This window comes from Stegostoma tigrinum, chromosome 35, assembly GCF_030684315.1.
Source record: "Stegostoma tigrinum isolate sSteTig4 chromosome 35, sSteTig4.hap1, whole genome shotgun sequence".
NCBI lineage: Eukaryota > Metazoa > Chordata > Chondrichthyes > Orectolobiformes > Stegostomatidae > Stegostoma > Stegostoma tigrinum.
The window spans coordinates 4,056,022-4,075,722 of NC_081388.1; the positions used below are offsets into that span (position 1 = coordinate 4,056,022).

General features: G+C 48.9%; 1 protein-coding gene across 3 annotated transcripts in view; it reads right to left on the reverse strand.

The window, feature by feature from the left end:
- LOC125447385 (ultra-long-chain fatty acid omega-hydroxylase) overlaps positions 1-19,440 on the reverse strand; it is a 47,294-nt gene extending 27,854 nt beyond the window's left edge. The window contains exons 1-3 of one of the 3 annotated variants that reach the window (XR_009442968.1): positions 19,220-19,440; positions 11,798-12,008; positions 9,977-10,121 (exon numbers count right to left, since the gene is read on the reverse strand). Coding sequence is in view for 2 of the 3 variants with exons in the window: in XM_059639846.1 (XP_059495829.1) it covers positions 5,688-5,832; positions 11,798-12,007 (355 nt within the window). In the remaining variant the exon portion in view is untranslated. Of the gene's footprint in view, positions 1-5,687; positions 5,833-9,976; positions 10,122-11,797; positions 12,009-19,219 lie in introns of all 3 variants that reach the window. The other 2 variants (XM_059639846.1, XM_059639845.1) reach the window with 2 other exon arrangements.
- Positions 19,441-19,701: the final 261 nt, after the last annotated feature.

The following is a 19,701-nucleotide window of genomic DNA, read 5'->3' on the forward strand; positions in this document are numbered from 1 at the left end:
ACCACACCCCCGCCATAGTGTTTACCCTATAGACTATTACACTCCCTCAAACTGTGTACTGTACAGACTATCTCACCCACTCACAGTGTACCCAAAGGCTATCCCACCACCTCAGTGTGCACCATGTAACACTATACATCCCTCACAACGTGTACCCTATAGACTATCTCACCCACTCAGTGTGTAACCTATATGCTGCCCCACTCCCCTCACAGTGAGTACCCTATAGACTATGCCCCCCTCATACTGTGTTTCCTATAGTCTATCTCACCCGCTCAAGTGTGTATCCTCTGGACTATTCCACCTCCTCTAGGTGTGCGCCCTATAGACTGTCCCAGACCCCTCACAGTGTTTACCATATAGTCTATCCCAACCCCTTCACTGTGTGAACCCTACAGACTAGCCCACTAACCCCACTGTGTACCCTATAGACTATACCCCCACACAGTGTGTATCCTATAGACTATCCCACACCCCTCAGTGTGTAACCTTTGAACTATCCCACCCCCCTTATATTGTGTACACTGTAAACTAACCCCCTCACAGACTGTACACCAAAGACTATATCCCCCTCAGTCTGCACCTTATAGACCAAATCCACCAAAGCTCACAGTGTGTACTTTATAGATTAACCCCTTCTCACTGTGTGTACTCTATAGACGATCCGCCTCACAGTGTGTACCCTATAGATTAACCAACTGTCACTGTGAGCAGTGATAATGGGAACTGCAGATGCTGGAGAATCCAAGATAATAAAATGTGAGGCTGGATGAACACAGCAGGCCAAGCAGCATCTCAGGAGCACAAAAGCTGACGTTTCGGGCCTAGACCCTTCATCAGAGAGGGGGATGGGGTGAGGGTTCTGGAATAAATAGGGAGAGAGGGGGAGGCGGACTGAAGATGGAGAGAAAAGAAGATAGGTGGAGAGGAGAGTATAGGTGGGGAGGTAGGGAGGGGATAGGTCAGTCCAGGGAAGACGGACAGGTCAAGGAGGTGGGATGAGGTTAGTAGGTAGGAGATGGAGGTGCGGCTTGGGGTGGGAGGAAGGGATAGGTGAGAGGAAGAACAGGTTAGGGAGGCAGAGACAGGTTGGACTGGTTTTGGGATGCAGTGGGTGGAGGGAAAGAGCTGGGCTGGTTGTATGGTGCAGTGGGGCGAGGGGACGAACTGGGCTGGTTGTGGGATGCGGTGGGGGAAGGGGAGATTTTGACGCTGGTGAAGTCCACATTGATACCAATGGGCTGCAGGGTTCCCAAGCGGAATATGAGTTGCTGTTCCTGCAACCTTCGGGTGGCATCATTATGGCACTGCATGAGGCCCATGATGGACATGTCATCTAAAGAATGGGAGGGGGAGTGGAAATGGTTTGCGACTGGGAGGTGCAGTTGTTTATTGCGAACTGAGCGGAGGTGTTCTGCAAAGCAGTCCCCAAGCCTCTGCTTGGTTTCCCCAATGTAGAGGAAGCCACACCGGGTACAGTGGATGCAGTATACCACATTGGCAGGTGTGCAGGTGAACCTCTGCTTAATGTGGAAAGTCATCTTGGGGCCTGGGATAGAGGTGAGGGAGGAGGTGTGGGGGCAAGTGTAGCATTTCCTGCGGTTGCAGGGGAAGGTGCCGGGTGTGGTGGGGTTGGAGGGCAGTGGGGAGCGAACAAGGGAGTCACGGACAGAGTGGTCTCTCCGGAAAGCAGACAAGGGTGGGGATGGAAAAATGTCATCGGTGGTGGGGTCAGATTGTAGATGGCGCAAGTGTCGGAGGATGATGCGTTGTATCCGGAGGTTGGTGGGGTGGTGTGTGAGAACGAGGGGGATCCTCTTTGGGCAGTTGTGGCGGGGGCGGGGTGTGAGGGATGTGTTGCGGGAAATGCGGGAGACGCGGTCAAGGGCGTTCTCGACCACTGTGGGGGGAAAGTTGCATTCCTTGAAGAACTTGGACATCTGGGATGTGCGGGAGTGGAATGCCTCATCGTGGGAGCAGATGCGGCGGAGGCGGAGGAATTGGGAATAGGGGATGGAATTTTTGCAGGAGGGTGGGTGGGAGGAGGTGTATTCTAGGTAGCTGTGGGAGTCGGTGGGCTTGAAATGGATATCAGTTACAAGCTGGTTGCCTGAGATGGAGACTGAGAGGTCCAGGAAGGTGAGGGATGTGCTGGAGATGGCCCAGGTGAACTGAAGGTTGGGGTGGAAGGTGTTGGTGAAGTGGATGAACTGTTCGAGCTCCTCTGGGGAGCAAGAGGCGGCGCCGATACAGTCATCAAAGTAACGGAGGAAGAGGTGGGGTTTGGGGCCTGTGTAGGTGCGGAAGAGGGACTGTGCCACGTAACCTACAAAGAGGCAGGCATAGCTGGGGCCCATGCGGGTGCCCATGGCCACCCCCTTAGTCTGTAGGAAGTGGGAGGAATTGAAAGAGAAGTTGTTGAGGGTGAGGACGAGTTCAGCTAGGCGGATGAGGGTGTTCGTGGAGGGGGACTGGTCAGGCCTGCGGGACAGGAAGAAGCGGAGGGCCTTGAGGCCATCTGCATGCGAATGCAGGTGTATAGGGACTGGACGTCCATGGTGAAAATGAGGTGTTGGGGGCCAGGGAATTGGAAATCCTGGAGGAGGTGGAGGGCGTGGGTGGTGTCACGGACGTAGGTAGGGAGTTCTTGGACCAAAGGGGAGAAAATGGAGTCCAGATAGGTGGAGATGAGTTTGGTGGGGCAGGAGCAGGCTGAGACAATGGGTCGACCAGGGCAGGCAGGTTTGTGGATTTTGGGAAGGAGATAGAAACGGGCCGTGCGGGGTTGGGGAACAATGAGGTTGGAGGCTGTGGGTGGGAGGTCCCCTGAGGTGATGAAGTCATGAATGGTGTTGGAGATGATGGTTTGGTGCTCAGGTGTGGGGTCATGATCGAGGGGGCGGTAGGAGGTGGTGTCGGAGAGTTGGCGTCTGGCCTCGGCGATGTAGAGGTCAGTGTGCCATACTACCACTGCGCCACCCTTGTCTGCGGGTTTGATGGTGAGGTTGGGGTTGGAGCGAAGGGAGCAGAGGGCTGCCCGTTCTGCGGGGGAGAGGTTGGAGTGGGTGAGAGGGGTGAAGAGGTTGAGGCGGTTAATGTCTTGACGGCAGTTAGAGATGAAGAGGTCGAGGGAAGGTAGGAGGCCTGGGGGTGGTGTCCAGGAGGAGGACTTGTGTTGGAAGCGGATGAAGCGGTCAGTGGAGGGAGGGTTAGGTTCCCGGTTGAAGAAGTAGGCATGGAGGTGAAGGCGGCGGAAAAACTGTTCTATGTCCAATCGTGACTGGTCTTCGTTGATGTGTGGTTGTAGGGGGACAAAGGCGAGCCCCTTACTAAGGACTGATCGTTCGTCCTCAGTCAGTGGGAGGTCTGGGGGGATGGTGAAGATGCGGCAGGGCTCAGTGTGGCTGTCTTCTCTGGGGTTGCTGGCTGTGGAGGTTGTGGGCGGAGCGATGAGGTCGTCGGCCATGGGCGGGGTTCCGTTTTGGGCCTAGACCCTTCATCAGAGAGGGGGATGGGGTGAGGGTTCTGGAATAAATGGGGAGAGGGAGGCGGACCGAAGATGGAGAGAAAAGAAGATAGGTGGAGAGGAGAGTATAAGTGGGGAGGTAGGGAGGGGATAGGTCAGTCCAGGGAAGACGGACAGGTCAAGGAGGTGGGATGAGGTTAGTAGGTAGGAGATGGAGGTGTGGCTTGGGGTGGGAGGAAGGGATGGGTGAGAGGAAGAACAGGTTAGGGAAGCAGAGACAGGTTGGACTGGTTTTGGGATGCAGTGGGTGGAGGGGAAGAGCTGGGCTGGTTGTGTGGTGCAGTGGGGGGAGGGGACGAACTGGGCTGATCTGTGAGTAGTCTATAGACTATCCCCCTCACAGTGTGTATCCTATTGACTCAATCACCTCTTACAAGAAAACTGCTCCATTCCCTGGATAAATCTAGTGAACCTTCTCTGGACTGCCTCCAGTACCAGTATATCTGTCCTTAGATAATGGGACAAAACTATTTACAGCCTTGTACAGCTTTAGAAAAAGTCCTCCCTACATTTTGTTTGCAATTATGGCATTTCGAACCTATACTCTTTTAATCACAGACTGCAGAAGGAAGTTCATCAGTCCAATGCTCCAATATTATTTCCAACGTAGCGCCCTCCCTTTTCAGAATCTGGCTCTGAGTACACAAAAGCTGTTTCTACCCTTCAGTTTGGATCGATGTCACTGAACCAAAGAACAAACAGCTCTTGCTTCAGATCTGTTAAATATTAAACCACAAGTATCAATGAAGTACACTTGACCGTTGATCACTGAACCTCTTTCTATCATCAAACATTTTATGAGCTTGACCAAGCGTCCACACCTGGATGGGTATCCTCCAGCGCACATTGTGCGGTAGTTAGAACACTACTTCATCCAGTTGCAGAGATAATGGGAACTGCAGATGCTGGAGAATTCCAAGATAATAAAATGTGAGGCTGGATGAACACAGCAGGCCAAGCAGCATCTCAGGTGCACAAAAGCTGACGTTTCGGGCCAGAAACGTCAGCTTTTGTGCTCCTGAGATGCTGCTTGGCCTGCTGTGTTCATCCAGCCTCACATTCATCCAGTTGCAGTTGAGTTCTTTTGGAGTCTGAACCATTGCCTTGTTACTGCATTGAGTGACAACATTCACCAATCTCTTAGGGAGAGACCCGGATAACCATCAAGCGGTGATGGAAATTGAAGGTGGGCACTGTCAGGAGGCAGCGTGCCTGATTATAATCCAGAGGAGCAGGTTAATCCTGTGGGCACGTGGGTTCAAATCCCATTACGGCAACTGATGGAATTCAAATGCAGTTAATCTATATTTGAATAGCTAGTTCTTGTAATGTTGGCCACAGAAGGGTCATCGATTGTCATAGGAACCCAAACAGTTCACTGGTGCCCTTTAGAGAAGGAGATCCGCCATCCTTACCCAACCTGGCCTATACGAGACTCCAGATCCACAGCAATCGGGTTGACTCTCAAATGGCCAAGCAAACCACTCAAAACCACCACAAAAACTAAAAGGAATGGATTGCCCTCCCTACGGTTCAAGAAGGCAACTCACTACCACCTTCTAAATAAATGCTGGGCCCAGGCAGCGTTATCCATAGCCTATGAAAGGATAACAAATAGACCAGTGGGTAGATTGACTTTCCTCTGGGGCTGGGAGAGTGCAGGGAGATGGAAGGCATGGTGACAGAGCAGGATAAAACAGCAGCCTCTCTGACGAAGCGACTGAAACAGATAACTTGACACTGGATCCAAAATTTCCCTAAACTCTTCCACATCTCATCCTGGCCTAGCCCGAGTTTCCTTGCAAACCAGAATCCCTGTGAATCCAAAGTAAAAGACAAAATGACTTGCTTCATTTCATAAACACTTAGCGAACTGAGAGTTAGCATTTGTCGACTGAGGGACCAACGAGCTCATGGTCAACAGGCTGGTGCTAAGCAGCAAGAGTCAGGCAGAGGCCATGCAGTCCCCTGTCCGGTTCCAGCCCATTTAAAGAGCTCTCCCTTTGCTCTTACTCTTAGGATATGCTTCCCCAATTCCCTTTCCAAGGAGAACTCCCATAGATTCCCGAACATAAGTAACCAGAGTTCACCAAACCAAGGGTATTTTTCGAACCGATAACGATTGGCTGATCTCAACGTTTCAGGTTGGAAGCTCCTCTACCTGATGCCAAAAGGACACACTTGACGTATGCTGGATGGAAAAGCCTCACAATTGGGTAGATGGGTCCGAACCAGGTAAGGGAGCAGTATACATAGCGTTTGACGATGTCATTAACCAGGTTAAGGCCCTCCTCTGTACTGCGGATCTAATGAAATAAAGATCAGGTGGGAGGCAAGAAATTAACCAGACAACGACAGGAAAAATGACAATCATACCCGAATCCCCGTAACCCATCATCAAATCTCAATCAGTTCAGGGTCAAGCGGCAATCCTGGTTTGTGCAGGATGCAACAAAAAAATGATTAAGACCACCCCCTTTATCAATCAATCTTTGCAATTCAAAAACGATTGGATAGAACATGCTTTACCAAGTTCAGAAAAGGGATTTGGTGAATGTGTGAAGTTATTAAGGAGAAGATTAGGATTAAACAACCTGCCAAGCCACAGATTTCACAACGAACCTTCTTCCAGGCTCCTCTGGGACCATGAAACAAGGCATCATTTCCAGAGCAAGGAAATCAGCAGCTCATTTATTCACAAGGTGTCCCAGGGCAGGGGAAATGCACCCAAGTTGGGAGGTAGTGCTCAGAGGTCTTTGTCAAGCCCGGGGAAATTGATTCAAAGTTCAGGTATAATTCCAAAATTGTGCAAATTCTTTTCCCCAACTCATGCTGTGATCCTTCTGTTCGTAATTAATTTCACACAAGCAAATGATTTGTTTCATAGAGCCGCAGTATTAAATAGTTACCCTCCAATATAGACAAGTGTTCGGTGGGGGGGTGGGTTACCTACAGTGACAGATAAGGGAAGGGAGAAGGGGGGGATAGAGATCAACAGAGAGAGATAGATAGAGAGAGAGAGAGAGATAGATAGAGAGAGAGAGAGAGAGAGATAGATAGATAGATAGAGAGAGAGAGATAGATAGAGATAGAGAGAGAGAGAGAGAGAGAGAAGAGAGAGATAGATAGATAGATAGATAGATAGATAGAGAGAGAGATAGAGAGAGAGATAGAGAGAGAGATAGATAGATAGATAGAGAGAGAGAGAGATAGAGAGAGAGAGATAGAGAGAGAGAGATAGAGAGAGAGAGTGAGAGATAGAGAGAGATAGAGAGAGAGAGAGAGAGAGAGAGAGATAAAGAGAGAGAGAGATAGATAGATAGAGAGAGAGCGAAGAGAGAGATAGAGAGAGAGATAGAGAGATAGAGAGAGAGAGAACACATGAGACAGACAGAGAGGGAACAAAGCTATGGATAGAAAGGGAACAAAAGAGACAGAGAGAAACAGTGAGAACAAGAGAGAAAGACAGCAAGAGAGATAGTGAGAGAACAAGACAGACTGAAGAGAAGCAGATAAAGGGAGAGAGAACAACTGTGATAGAGAGGAAACAAAAGAGTTGGATGAAGAAAAAGCAAATGACAGAGTGAGAGAGCCTCCAAATGGCAGAATGGAAGGGCGGAGAGAGAGAGGGAAAGAGACACGCAAAGATCGTGAGAGTTTCTGCAAATGGAGGTGGGGTGAATTAATTATGTTAATTATAATTAATTGTAGACACTTGACAGGTATTTGTTAGGGATTGAGGTCCATCCCTATTTTAAGGGCTCGTGGTATTGTGGTAGTGATCCTACCTCTGAGCCAGAAAGTGTGTGTTCAAGTCCCACCTGCTCCACAGGTGTCACAGCATGTCTGAACTGGTTAATTCGACAAATCCATCAAACCTTATTAAATATATACATACTGAAATGATGACTGTTCAGTCAGCAAGTGTACGCTTGTAATGGTGATAATGGGAACTGCAGATGCTGGAGAATCCAAGACAACAAAGTGTGGAGCTGGATGAACAAGGATCTAGGCCCAAAGCGTCAGCTTTTGTGCTCCTGAGATGCTGCTTGGCCTGCTGTGTTCATCCAGCTTCACACTTTGTTCTCTTGTATGCTTGTAATGGGATTGGTTTAGGGATTGATACAGGACCATGGGGAGAGAGCGGGGCAGTGGGATTAGTGTAGGATTGATACTGGGCTATAGGGAGAGTAAAGGGTGGTGGGATCAGTTTCAGATTGATACAGGGCTATGGGGAGAGAGCGGAACAGTGGGATTAGTGTGGGATCAATACAGGGCTATGGGGAGAGAGCAGGACAGTGGGATTAGTTTCAGATTGATGCAGGGCTATGGGGAGAGAGCGGGACAATGACATTAGTGTGGGATTGACACAAGGTTCTGGGGAAATTGGCCTTGATACAGGGTAATGAGCAGAGAATGGGATACAGGATTAAGTTTATGACTGCTTTAGCAAAGGGATGGCAGGGATATGCTGGGCCTCCTGTATCCTGTGTTTAGAATAAGTGGTGAGAAGCTTCTTAAAAATTGTCTGTTAACAAAACATCAAACACCTCAGCTTTGTAAACAGGGAATGTGAGAACCTGTGTGATCTGTAGGATAGGCAGAGAGGGAGATAAGTCAGGGAGTGAGGGAGCAAGAGAAAGAGAGGTATTAGACAGAGACAATGGGAGAGGTAGTGAGAAAGTAGGGATAGAAAAGAAAGGAACACAAGAAAAAAGAGAGAGAAGAGGCACGGAGCAATTGCAAAAAGACAGAGAGACTCGAGTGGAGACGTTTGAATCGATTTGAACCAAAAATCGAAAACGTGGTGGTGTGACTCATGGTGGTTGACCCCTGGGCACTGTTATAAAGGTCACTATTAGCAATATTCCCGTCCATTGATTTCCCAGCAGCTAACACTGCCCAACCAGGAAAGGATAACAGACCAGACAAAGAGTTAACAGAGAGCGAAGGTATCATGGGAACGACACTGCCAATAGCAGAGAAGCGAGTACACCAACAGATATACCAAAGAGACCAAGCTATCCAAGCAGCCATCTTTTTTCTCTTTAAAACAAACTTTAAACTTTCAAAGACGACAGAGACATACTTGCAGTCACTGACCCAGCCCTGAAATTAAATAGCATACATAGACAGAGAAAGTTTCTTTCCTGAATCAGCTTCTCCACAGCCAAATTGAAACAGGTAAGCCCTCAGACTGAGCACGGACCAGGGTAAAGTTACTTTATCTACCTGCCCTAGGTCTGTCCTGATTCACATTTAATAGTCAAAGTTGCTGGTCTGATTTCAGTTCAAAGTGAAAGCAGGTGCCTCAAGTAAATGATAAAACGTTTTGAGGGGTGTGTCTCACATCACTGATCCTGGACACACCTCAGCGTCTTCAGGATGGCAACCATTTTGTGTGAGGGCAGCCTGAGGACATTCTTGGCAAAAAAAAAGGGCAGCACGGTGGCTCGGTGATAAGCACTGCAGCCTCACAGCACCAGGGACCCGGGTTCGATTCCAGCTGCAGGTGACTGTCTGTGTGGAGTGTGCACATTCTCCCCGTGTCTGTGTGGGTTTCCTCTGGGTGCTCCGGTTTCCTCCCACAGTCCAAAGATGTGCTGACTAGGTGGATTGGCCATGCTAAATTGCCTGGAGTACCCAGGGATGTGGGTGGGTTAGCCATGGGACATGCAGGGTTACAGGGATTGGGTAGGTGATGAGATGCTCTTCTGTGGAGGCGGTGGTGGTGGGGGGGGGGGGGGGGGGGGGGGGGGTTCGGTGTGGACTTACTGAAGCAAACGGCTGCTGCTGTAAAATCTGGGCAGTTACCCAGACTCTTGGGCACAGCCTATATGCCCAGTTTCAGTCCATCAGCAGCTGGCACAGGCTCTTTAAAGCTGTTTTCTCACTATCCAACACATGAAGGCCACACCATCGAGTCACAATAAGTCCCTGTGTAAACATCCAAAGACAGGCATGATCCGGCTGTTAGTAATGTCGGAAATGTTTAGCATCTTGTTGAAAGAGCTCACAGTGTGACCTCTGACCTGCTGTCCATTGTGTACAACATGGGCCTGTCACCGCAGTCCATGTCTATGAGAACCAACTGTCATTCCCATGAAAACCGGGTGACCCACACAATGTAACCTACACCCTCCCCCACTCAGGAGCCACAGCAAGAATCAGAGTCATGAGTCACACACGATTCTTGGATCAGGAACAGCATTCATCCCCTCCCCCCCCGTGGTGTGGATTGCAACAGGACAGGATCAATAGCCTCTCGCTACACTGCCATTTGTCTGTCTCGGCCTGTCTGCCTGTCTCAATCATCTCGCTGTCAGACTGGATCCCATTCTGACAGTCACAGACATGATGAAGTATGCTGTGTGCCCCTGAAGGGCTGAGGTGTCCGGAACCTATCCCCAGCTACTTGAATACTCAACAGCCCAGACTTCAACTGAATACCTGATGCCAACAGGACAGGTTTAATGTAACCAGGGTGGAACAGCGAGATGAGGGGTATTGCTGGTCCGAGCCATGTCTTCATGGTGTATCGGAACGTTGAGACCAACTCTGCGATCTTTCTCATTCCTTCCTCGTCAGGATTGATCTAATCGCATTGGGGTGTACAAACAAAGAGTGCCATTAGGACACAAAGCCACGGCAAACACAGAACGAAGCAGCAAGTCAGTCCACAAACAAAGCTTCATTGAACCAGAGAGGGAGGGAGCTCCTCTGGCACAGTGGTAGCACCATACCCCTGAGCCAGGAGGCCCTGGTTCAAATCCCACCTCCTCCACAGGCAGGTCATGACACATCTGAGTCTGATTTCAGGAAAAGACATCCACAGAGACAAACCAGAGACACACACAGCAATAGATCCAGGGGCAGTAACAGAATCGAACGCCACCCCCCACCCTTACCCTCACACCTTCACATTGCAATGAAATTCTTTAACTGCAAAGAGGCCATGTACTGGTTTCCCACAGGAATCGGAATATCACAAACTGCATTTTACAAGGAGTGAAATGCAAGGCCAAACTTCAGGGTGATAGAAATTGTCTTGACAATATGCCGGCCCCCACAGTTCACCAGCACAGACTGGGAGGATAGTGGTGGAGTGGGTAATATCTTTCTCAGTGCTGAATGTAGCCCTCTGTCTCCTCAGTAGAACCTCCACTCACTGGTTTCCAGCATTTTATTTCCGTGTTTCCCTGTCTGATTCCTGGGACTGATGAATGAAGAGAGTTTGGATCAGTCAGAGCTCTATTGACTGGGGTTTCGAAGTATGAGGTGGAGGGGGGCATCTCAGAGGAACCTGTAAAATTCCCACAGGGCTAGACAGGGTAAACACAGGAAGGACATTCTCAACGTCCAAGAGGTCCAGAAGTAGGGGGTCACAGTTTAAGGATGCAGAGTCGACCATCTAGGACTGAGATGAGGGGAAATTTCTTCAGCCAGATAATGGTAAGCCTGTGGAATTCACTACCACAGGAAACTGTTGTGGCCAAAACATTGAATGTTTTCAAGGAGGAGTTAGACATTGCTTTTGGGGCTAAAGGGATCAAAGGGTTATGGGGCGATGGCAGTAACAAGGGTACTGAGTTGGATGATCATACTGAATGGTGGAGTGGATTTGATGGGCCGAATGGCCTACGCTTGCTCCAATTTTCTCTGTTTCTATGTCAGCTCAAGTGGTGCTCCTGGGATGCCACCTCTGCCATGTCAGAACCATGGGACTCAGGAACAGCAGCAGGCCATTCAGCCCCTCTAACATGTTCTTCTCGTCAGTAAGATCATGGCAGCCCCAATTGCTGTCACATATCCACTTCCCCAGTGTTTCTTTCCCCGATCCCCCAACCCCAACAGGTAACCATAATCAGGGTCAGGTTGAGGGATGGTGAATGATGGCAAGTGCCCCCATTCTCCAGCCTATACCGCCCCAGGTGCCCATGGGTAGTTTTCTGGGTTGGCTATCCCACCCCTCATCTCCACTTTCCAGTGGATTTCTGAAAAAGCTCAATTTTCCCCATTGCCTTCCCAGTGAGCACCGGCACAATCCCAGGATCCTGGGAAGACTCAGACTCGGAGGCATGGGACTGCCATGTTATGGCCCGCTTTATCGCCAGCCCAAATTGTGTCGAGTTGCCGCAGGAGATGCTGAAGTCATGGTCACATGACAGGGGCCTGCAAGGCTGGTGCCCCCAGGAGGTGACATCAAAACAATCTGTCGGTCTCCTGCCTCCAGGCACGGGGGCTTCCCACTCTGCTTTCCAGGGATCCTACCATTCCCAGGTGCCCCATCAGCCAGCTCCTTCTTGGGGGGCTTTCAAAACACCTCAACCTCCTGGTGTTGTCCCGGAAACGCCTCAGCAGTTCAAAGGCATGGAGTGCGCCCTTGACAACGGCAGTCAAGGCCAGGGCAATGACGAAGCACCACAGGTAGGCCCGGATCGAGCCTCGGCCCAGGCCCACCTGGTCCAGCAGTGGCAACATCCTGTCAGGAAGAGAAAACAGGAAAATCAGCACTAAGAAACCTCTTATTCCGGCAAAATGTTTACGGCATATCACAGGAGCAGGAGAGAGACGGCAATCAGGATTCAATCCATCTCAGGGTGGCAAGTTGCACCCTGCAGAGGAGACCCAAAGGTAGGATGGTGTGCCACAGGGATCAGTGCCCACCTCTTTACAATTTATATAAATTAATCACATGAAAGGATCAAAGGTCCTGGAGCTAAATTTGCTGCTTCCACAAAGATATTAGGAAAGCGAGATGTGAGGAGGACCTGAAGGGCCTACAAAGGGATCTCGACGGGTCAAGCAAGTGAATAAAGATCTGGCCAATAGAGTACAATGTGGGAAAAGTGTCAAATTGTCCATTTAGGCAGAGAGAATAAAACTGAAATATGCTATCTGAACGGTGAGAAATTGTGGAGCTCTGGCATACAGAGGGATCAGAGTAATCCAGTGCAGGAATCACAGAAGATTAGTGCGCAGGCACAGCAAGGAAACAGGAACGCTGACAGAATACTGTGTTATGAATGCAGGAGTGGAAATGTTATGCTTTGCATATACAAAACACTGGTGAGACCACATCAGGATCACTGTGTAAGTACAGGTCACCATATTTACAGAACAATATTAACACAAAAGCTGGTGTTTCGGGCCTAGACACTTCATCAGACCCTTCTCTTTTTCTGATGAAGGGTCTAGGCCCGAAACTTTTGTTTTTGTGCTCCTAAGATGCTGCTTGGCCTGCTATGTTCATCCAGCTCCACACTTTGTTATCTCGGAGGGACAAGGGTATGGGCCAAATGCTGGCAAAAGGAACTAGATCGGTTGAGGATATCTGGTCAGTATGGACAAGTTGGACTGAGGGGTTTGTTTCTGTGCTGTACATCTCGATGACTATCTCTTCCTCACTTACTCAAAGATCGCCAATTTCGAGCCCCTTTCAGATTTGAAGTAGTCATACAGGGCGTGAAATGTTTACTCAGTTTCTCTCTCTCCAAAGGCCTGCTGAGTGTCCCCAGCGATTTCTGCTTTGATTATTCAATGTAATACCCTCTGTCTCTCTCTGACCTAATACACTAATTGAGATTCTAAATAGCTGAGGCACCAGGTACCCATCCCTGCATCGCCCAGCGCAGGGGCCTGAAATTATCCCATTTATCCCATCACTATCGCAGCCACACTCACTGGGAATTAAAGTCACAGCTCTGTACACAGCATCAGTGAACTATCCCAGGCTAATACACAGGAACTCCAGTTAATAAAGCTGACACTAAATAACATACACTTCATTAGAACAGGGGACCAAAGAGGTAGGGTTTCAGAGAGAGATAGAGAGAGAGAGAGAGAGAGAGAGAGATAGAGAGAGAGAGAGAGATAGAGAGATAGAGAGAGGTGTAGGGTGGGAATTCCAGGGATTAGGCCTCAGGAAGCCGAGGGCACATGACAGCGATGGTTGGGTGACCAAATCTGAGGAGATGAGATAGCAAGATGTGGAGCTGGAGGAACACAGCAGGCCAGGCAGCACTAGGGGAGCAGGAAAGCTTACGTTTCAGGTTCAGACCCTTCTTCAGAGTTCCTCTAGCTCTACACTTTGTTATCTCTGTCTCCAGCATCTGCAGTTCTTGCTAAACCTGAGGAGATTACAGGGTTAGTGATGGACAGATTTCTCACTTGTTTGTGGTGGTGGTGGAGGAGGAGGAAGAGGCAATAGAGCTAAAGAGGGGCAGGGCAATGGTGGGGGGCACTGGCAGGACATGAAAAGAAAGTTCTGCAGGTCAGGACACAGTTATGGAAGGAGAATATTCCGATGAGATGCAAACTCTGAATTGAAATGAATTAAATTAGTGTTATTCTCACATGTACCCAATTGAGTGCAGTGAAAACTTTACAAATGGCCACTTAAGAGCACCATCTTGGGTACAAGGTACTGAAGGACCTGTTCCTAGGTACAAGTTCTTGGGGAAATAAAATTACAAAAATAAAGAAGTGAAAAGGCCAGTGTTACAGATCATAGGAATAAGTTATAGAATAGAGAAATAAAACATTCAGAACGACAGTCATTCCAATCCAGCCTACACTGGCGCCTGGCCTACAGTCCACGCCAAGCCTTTACTCCAGACCACTGGGTTTCACCTCGAGGTTCCTCTGGAATTGCTACAGAAGTCCACGCTGAGGCCACACTAGGCTGAAAGACCCCCACACCAGGCCGGGAGATCAGCATGCCAGTCTCCCACCTGTCCCGCTGAATGTTTCCCATATTTCCAGACTCTGTTTTGGAATTCCAAAAGAAACAATGTTTTTCTTTCCGTGCACAGGTTTTGTAAGCAGGGTGAGAATGTTAAGATGGAAGCACGGATGGAGCAGAAGACAGTGCAGGTCAGTGATTACAGAGGTGATGGATGAATGGGCCTCGGTCTGAGTGAGGGAACAGGTACCAGAGGTTTGCTGGAGATAGTAGATTGTTGAGGACTATAATTATTACTGTTTATAAATGGTTCATGTGTGGAATTAACTTCTAGGAGAAAGTGGAGAACATTTAAAAGACATTTAGATGGGTACATGAATAACAACTGTTTGGAGGGATATGTGCCAACTAGTTTAGTTTGGGCACATGTCAGCATGGACTAGTTGGACCAAAGGGTCAGTTTCCTTGCTGTATGTCTGTATGACTCCATAACAAAAGGGGAAAAAAAACAGAATCCCATAAAATTTGAAAACGCCTCGACAGATTAAATGCAAGAACAATTATTCCCATGACCAGGGAGTCAGAACCAGGGTTCACCATCTAAGGACACGTGATAGACCATTTAGGACTGAGATGAGGGGAAGTGGTGAGCCTGTGGAACTCACTAACAGAGCAAGTTGAGGCCAAAACATTGAATGCTTTCAAGAAGGAGTGCTAAAGGGATCAAATGTATGAGGAGTGAAAGGGAACAGGGAATGAGATGGATGATGGGGGAAGCAGGCTCAAAGAGCAGAATGGCCTACTCCTGTTGTCAAATTCTCTTTCTATGGTAATATCCTATACAGAACTGGACTGTATTCCAATGCTCAAGTCAATAGAAGCAACAAAGTCACGAACAAGGGGCTTCGGCAGCAGCTGATATTTGACAGGAGGGGGTTGGGGGAGAGAAACGTACAAACTCGATGCAGACAGACAGACAGACAGTCACCCAAGGGTGGAATTGACCCCGCATCCCCAGTGCTGTGAGGCAGCAGTGCTAACTACTGAGCCACTGTACTGCCCAACCAGTCATCATTAAAAAAATCAAGATTCCCCTCCAACGGTACCTTCCAAACCCATGACCATTCCCATTTGGAAAGACAAGGGAAGCAGATAGATGGGAATACCACACCCTGCAAGTTCCCCTCCAAGCCACTCAGCATCCTGATTTGGAAATCTTTCACCGTTCCTTTACTTTTGCAGGGTCAGAATCCAGGAATTCTCTTCCTAACGGCATCCCTAGAACTGCAGTTTGAAAGTAGCTCACTATCCCCTTCTCCAGAGCAGTTAAGGAATGGGAAATGTCCCACATCTAATGAAAGAATTTTTCTCAAACACTGTAATGGAGAGCTGGGACAGAGTCCAGTGAGAATCAGGAGGATTGACAAAATAAAGGAGTGGAATGAGGCAATAGGGCCTAGACACAGGATCAAGGGACATGTTCACTGCAGTCTCACAGCTGCAAAGATTCAGTCTGCTAAAGGATTAGCAGTACCACAGCAACTAGGTCACACACTTCCTCATTCTCACATACAATTTTGAAATAGAGTGCGTGCAGTTCCTCATTTGCTTAAGACAATTCAGCAGCCAAGACAGAGTTACACCCACAGCTCAATACACAGGGCAGGAAAATGCTAGATAGCAAAGTGTGAAGCTGGATGAACACAGCAGGCCAAGCAGCATCTCAGGAGCACAAAAGCTGACGTTTCGGGCCTAGGCCCTTCAGAGGAAAATGCTAACTTTTCTCCCCCTCCCCATTGCACAACATTACTATCCAAATAATCATCCAATAGGATGTCTCAATTAATTGAACCAGCCTCTCCCACATTTTCAGGCAGTACATTCCATACCCCGAATACTCTGTGGGGAAAAAAGAATTTTATTTAAAAATCACCCTTGCTTCATTTGCACATCATTTTAACTCCATGTCCTCTGGCCTTCCTTAATGTGTTTGGCAAACATTGTGGGTGTAAAATGGTTTGAAACACAGGAAGGCTGCCCCATCACACCCAGCCCAGTTCCATGTAAGAGCCAACTTAACGAGTTCCACGCCTTCTCCTCTCACCATAGCCCTGTCAAATTATTTTAGGGAGATTCCAATTGCCTTTGGAAAGTTACAGTTGTACCACCACACTCCCAGGCAGTACATCCCATCACCTTTAAATCAGTATCTCCTTGGTTCTCAATCCTTCTGCCAATGAGAAGAGACCACCCTCCTCTAACCACTGTGCAGATCCCTCAGGATTTTGAGCAAATTGATCATTTCCCCTCTCCAGCTTCTCTTCCCTAGGGAGATCAGCACCAAATTCTCCACTCAATCTCATCATGGAGTGTCAGTCACTTCAAATGTTTGGGTGACTGCTGTGGTAAATGGGAGTGCCAGTGCTGAACACAGCACTCTACACACATACACAAACCAGAGGGGGGGGGGAAAAATCACTGATGTCTTTACCTTTGTATTTCCTTTACTCTGATTCATACAGTTCAGTGCACTCTTTGTGCACTCTCACCCACTTCCCTGCCACCTACAAGTCTCTCTGCTCCTACTCCACTTCCCCTGCCTCTCACCTCTGGAGAGCTGCATCCTCTATTTGGTATCACATCTTCTCATTCTTCCCTTTGCAAATCATGGACCTTTCCATTCAATTTCATCATTCTGTCTACGAGCTCTCACAGCCAAGGAAGAGGCCATTGAGAACAGGCTATTCTGTCCCATTCCCCAAGTTTATTTCCAATCTTCTTTAGAAATCCTTATTTATCTCCACTTCCAGCTTTCCCACATGGACAACAGGTTTCAGGTAATTCCCATTTCCTTCCTCCCACCCCCTCCCCCCATTTATTGTACCAGCAGCCAATGGGAATGGCATTGTTAAAGCCTGCTATAATCTCATTCAGACACAGCTTGGTATCCTTTTACACACAGAATGAACTGAACATTTGCTCATCCAATGAACAACTGAGGACTAACCATTCTCAGATTCTCTCTTTCCCCCGGCACAGCAAACTCAATCATAGTTCAGCTGCCCTGGTTGAATTTAAACCAAAAACTGCTCTCTGGCATATTCTCCATGGCAATGCATCTACCAATCACAGTTCACTTGCTAACCCACTTTTTATTATGGTTTCCATTGTGATTTGCCATTCTTGTAACTGTGTCCTGATGAATGTCTGACAACATGCTTCACCAACATATCTCTTTTCTTCCAGCAGAATACTCACTTGTTTCTAAACCTATTCCCAGAGCGGACATTAAACTAACAGCCAGGAATGTTCTTACATTCTTACATTCATTCACACACTGCTGTCTTACATTTGCCATTTTCCTGGCACCTCTGAGTCCCAAGAATGTTTGAACAAGCTGTGCGCTGAAAGCTCATGATGTCAAATAAATCTGTTGGAGTATAACCTGGTGTCGTGCGATTTCTGATTTTGCTCACGAGAAAGGAGCAGAAGTAGGCCATTCAGCGAACAAAGTCTGCCCTGTGCTTCAACATTAAACCCAAGATCTGTGTTCCTGCCTTTTCCACATAAATGTTCATTCTTTACTGATTGAAAATATCAGCCTTGAATATACCAAATAATCCAGACTTGACAACCCTCTGGAGTAAAGAACTACACAGACTCACTAGTCTCTGAGAGAAGAAATTCCTCCACATCTTTGTCCCAAATGGGTGACCCCTTATTTGAAATGATGCCCCTCTGGTCCTAGCTACTCCCACTATGGGAAACAACCTCTCTGCATCCAGGCTGTTGGGAGGGAGGGTTGGTCATGGGATGATGCCCTGGGTTGGGGAGATTTTGAAACTGGTAAAAATCCAAACTACCAGTCAACTTCCCTGGTCCTCTGATGCTGCCTGGCCTGCTGTGTACTTCCACCACCTAGCCATCCATCCATGTGTGGACGGTGAGGAAAAACCCACACGGGCACACAGTGAATTACTGTGAGGCAGCAGTGTTAACCACTGAGCCACTGTGCCGCCCCCAACAAACAAGTAGCAGTTTATTTAAAACTGAAAGAACTGCGGATGCTGTCCATCAGGAACAAAAACAAGTAACAATTTATTCCCAGAGATTGAAGAGACAGATTTAGAGAGCGCCACAGTGTCAGCAGAGCGTCAGAGACAGATTCCAGCAGGGATACGAGATCTTGGGCAGCTCCACAAGTGCTCCTCACACTGAGCGCAGATCCTGCATCAGACCTGTATCTGTATCTCCAACGGGATCTGGACGTGGATCGACCGACACCTGCATCCGGATCCCTGTCCCGGCTCTCTCTCAGCGCCCTATCCCGGGTCAGTGTGCCTTGTCCCGGCTCTCTTTCAGCGCCCTGTCCCGTGTCTCTCTCAACGCCCTGTCCCGGGTCAGTGTGCCCTGTCCCGTGTGTCTCTCAGTGCCCTGTCCCGGGTCAGTGTGCCCTGTCCCAGGTCTCTCTCAGTGCCCTGTCCCGTGTCTCTCTCAGTGGCCTGTCCCGGGTCTCTCTCAGCGCCCTGTCCCGTGTCTCTCTCAGCGCCCTGTCCCGGGTCAGTGTGCCCTGTCCCGGGTCTCTCTCAGTGCCCTGTCCTGGGTCTCTCTCAGTTCCCTGGACCAGGATCTAAACCTCGATCTGGATCAGTGCTTGGATCAGGATTCAGATAGGTATGTGTACCTGGAACTGGACCTGAACCTGGTTCAGCCTGTGGATCTGGATGAGGATCTGGATCTGAATTTGGATCGCGATCAAAACATTGGGTCAAAACATTTTCTCCGTACGGAAGCTCCCAAAACAAAAACAAAGTTGCTGGAAAAGCTCAGCAGGTCTGGCAGTATCTGTGAAGGAGAAAACAGAGTTAATGTTTTGGGTCCGGTGCCCCTCAGAACCCTCGGATGCTCCTAGAAACTGCTGTTTTTCGAGCCATTCCTGCGTTTCTTTTAGATCAGTCCTGTTCGGACACAGGGGCAGGGTGGATAGCAACCCAGATCTACTGGCTCACCTGGGTCCCGCTCCGGGACTGGATTCCGATCAGCTCCGGGACTGGATCCCGACGTACCCCGAAACGACAGAACTCGGTCACCTCCACTTCCAGATCCCGATCTGCTCCGGGACTGGATCACAATCTGCTCCGGGTCTAGATCCCGATCTGCTCCGGCACCGGGACTGGATCACAATCTCCTCCCGGACCAGAATCCGCTCCAAAGCAACACAGATATTAAACCCGCCCCCGGTTCCCATTGGATAAACGAAGGCCGACGACCCCGCCTGCGCGTTCATCAGCTTTCTATTGGACGGGCAGGCTGTCTGTCACCGAGGCAACCAATAGGAGACGGGCAGGTGGAGTGGAGGAGAACGCTCGGAAGTGGAAAATCGTGCGGGAATCTCGCTGGAAATCCGCCGGGGATCGCAAAGGATTCCATTGGGAATTCGCCGGGAATTGATCTGGGAGATCCGCCAGGAATACCAGTTGGAAAGCCGGAA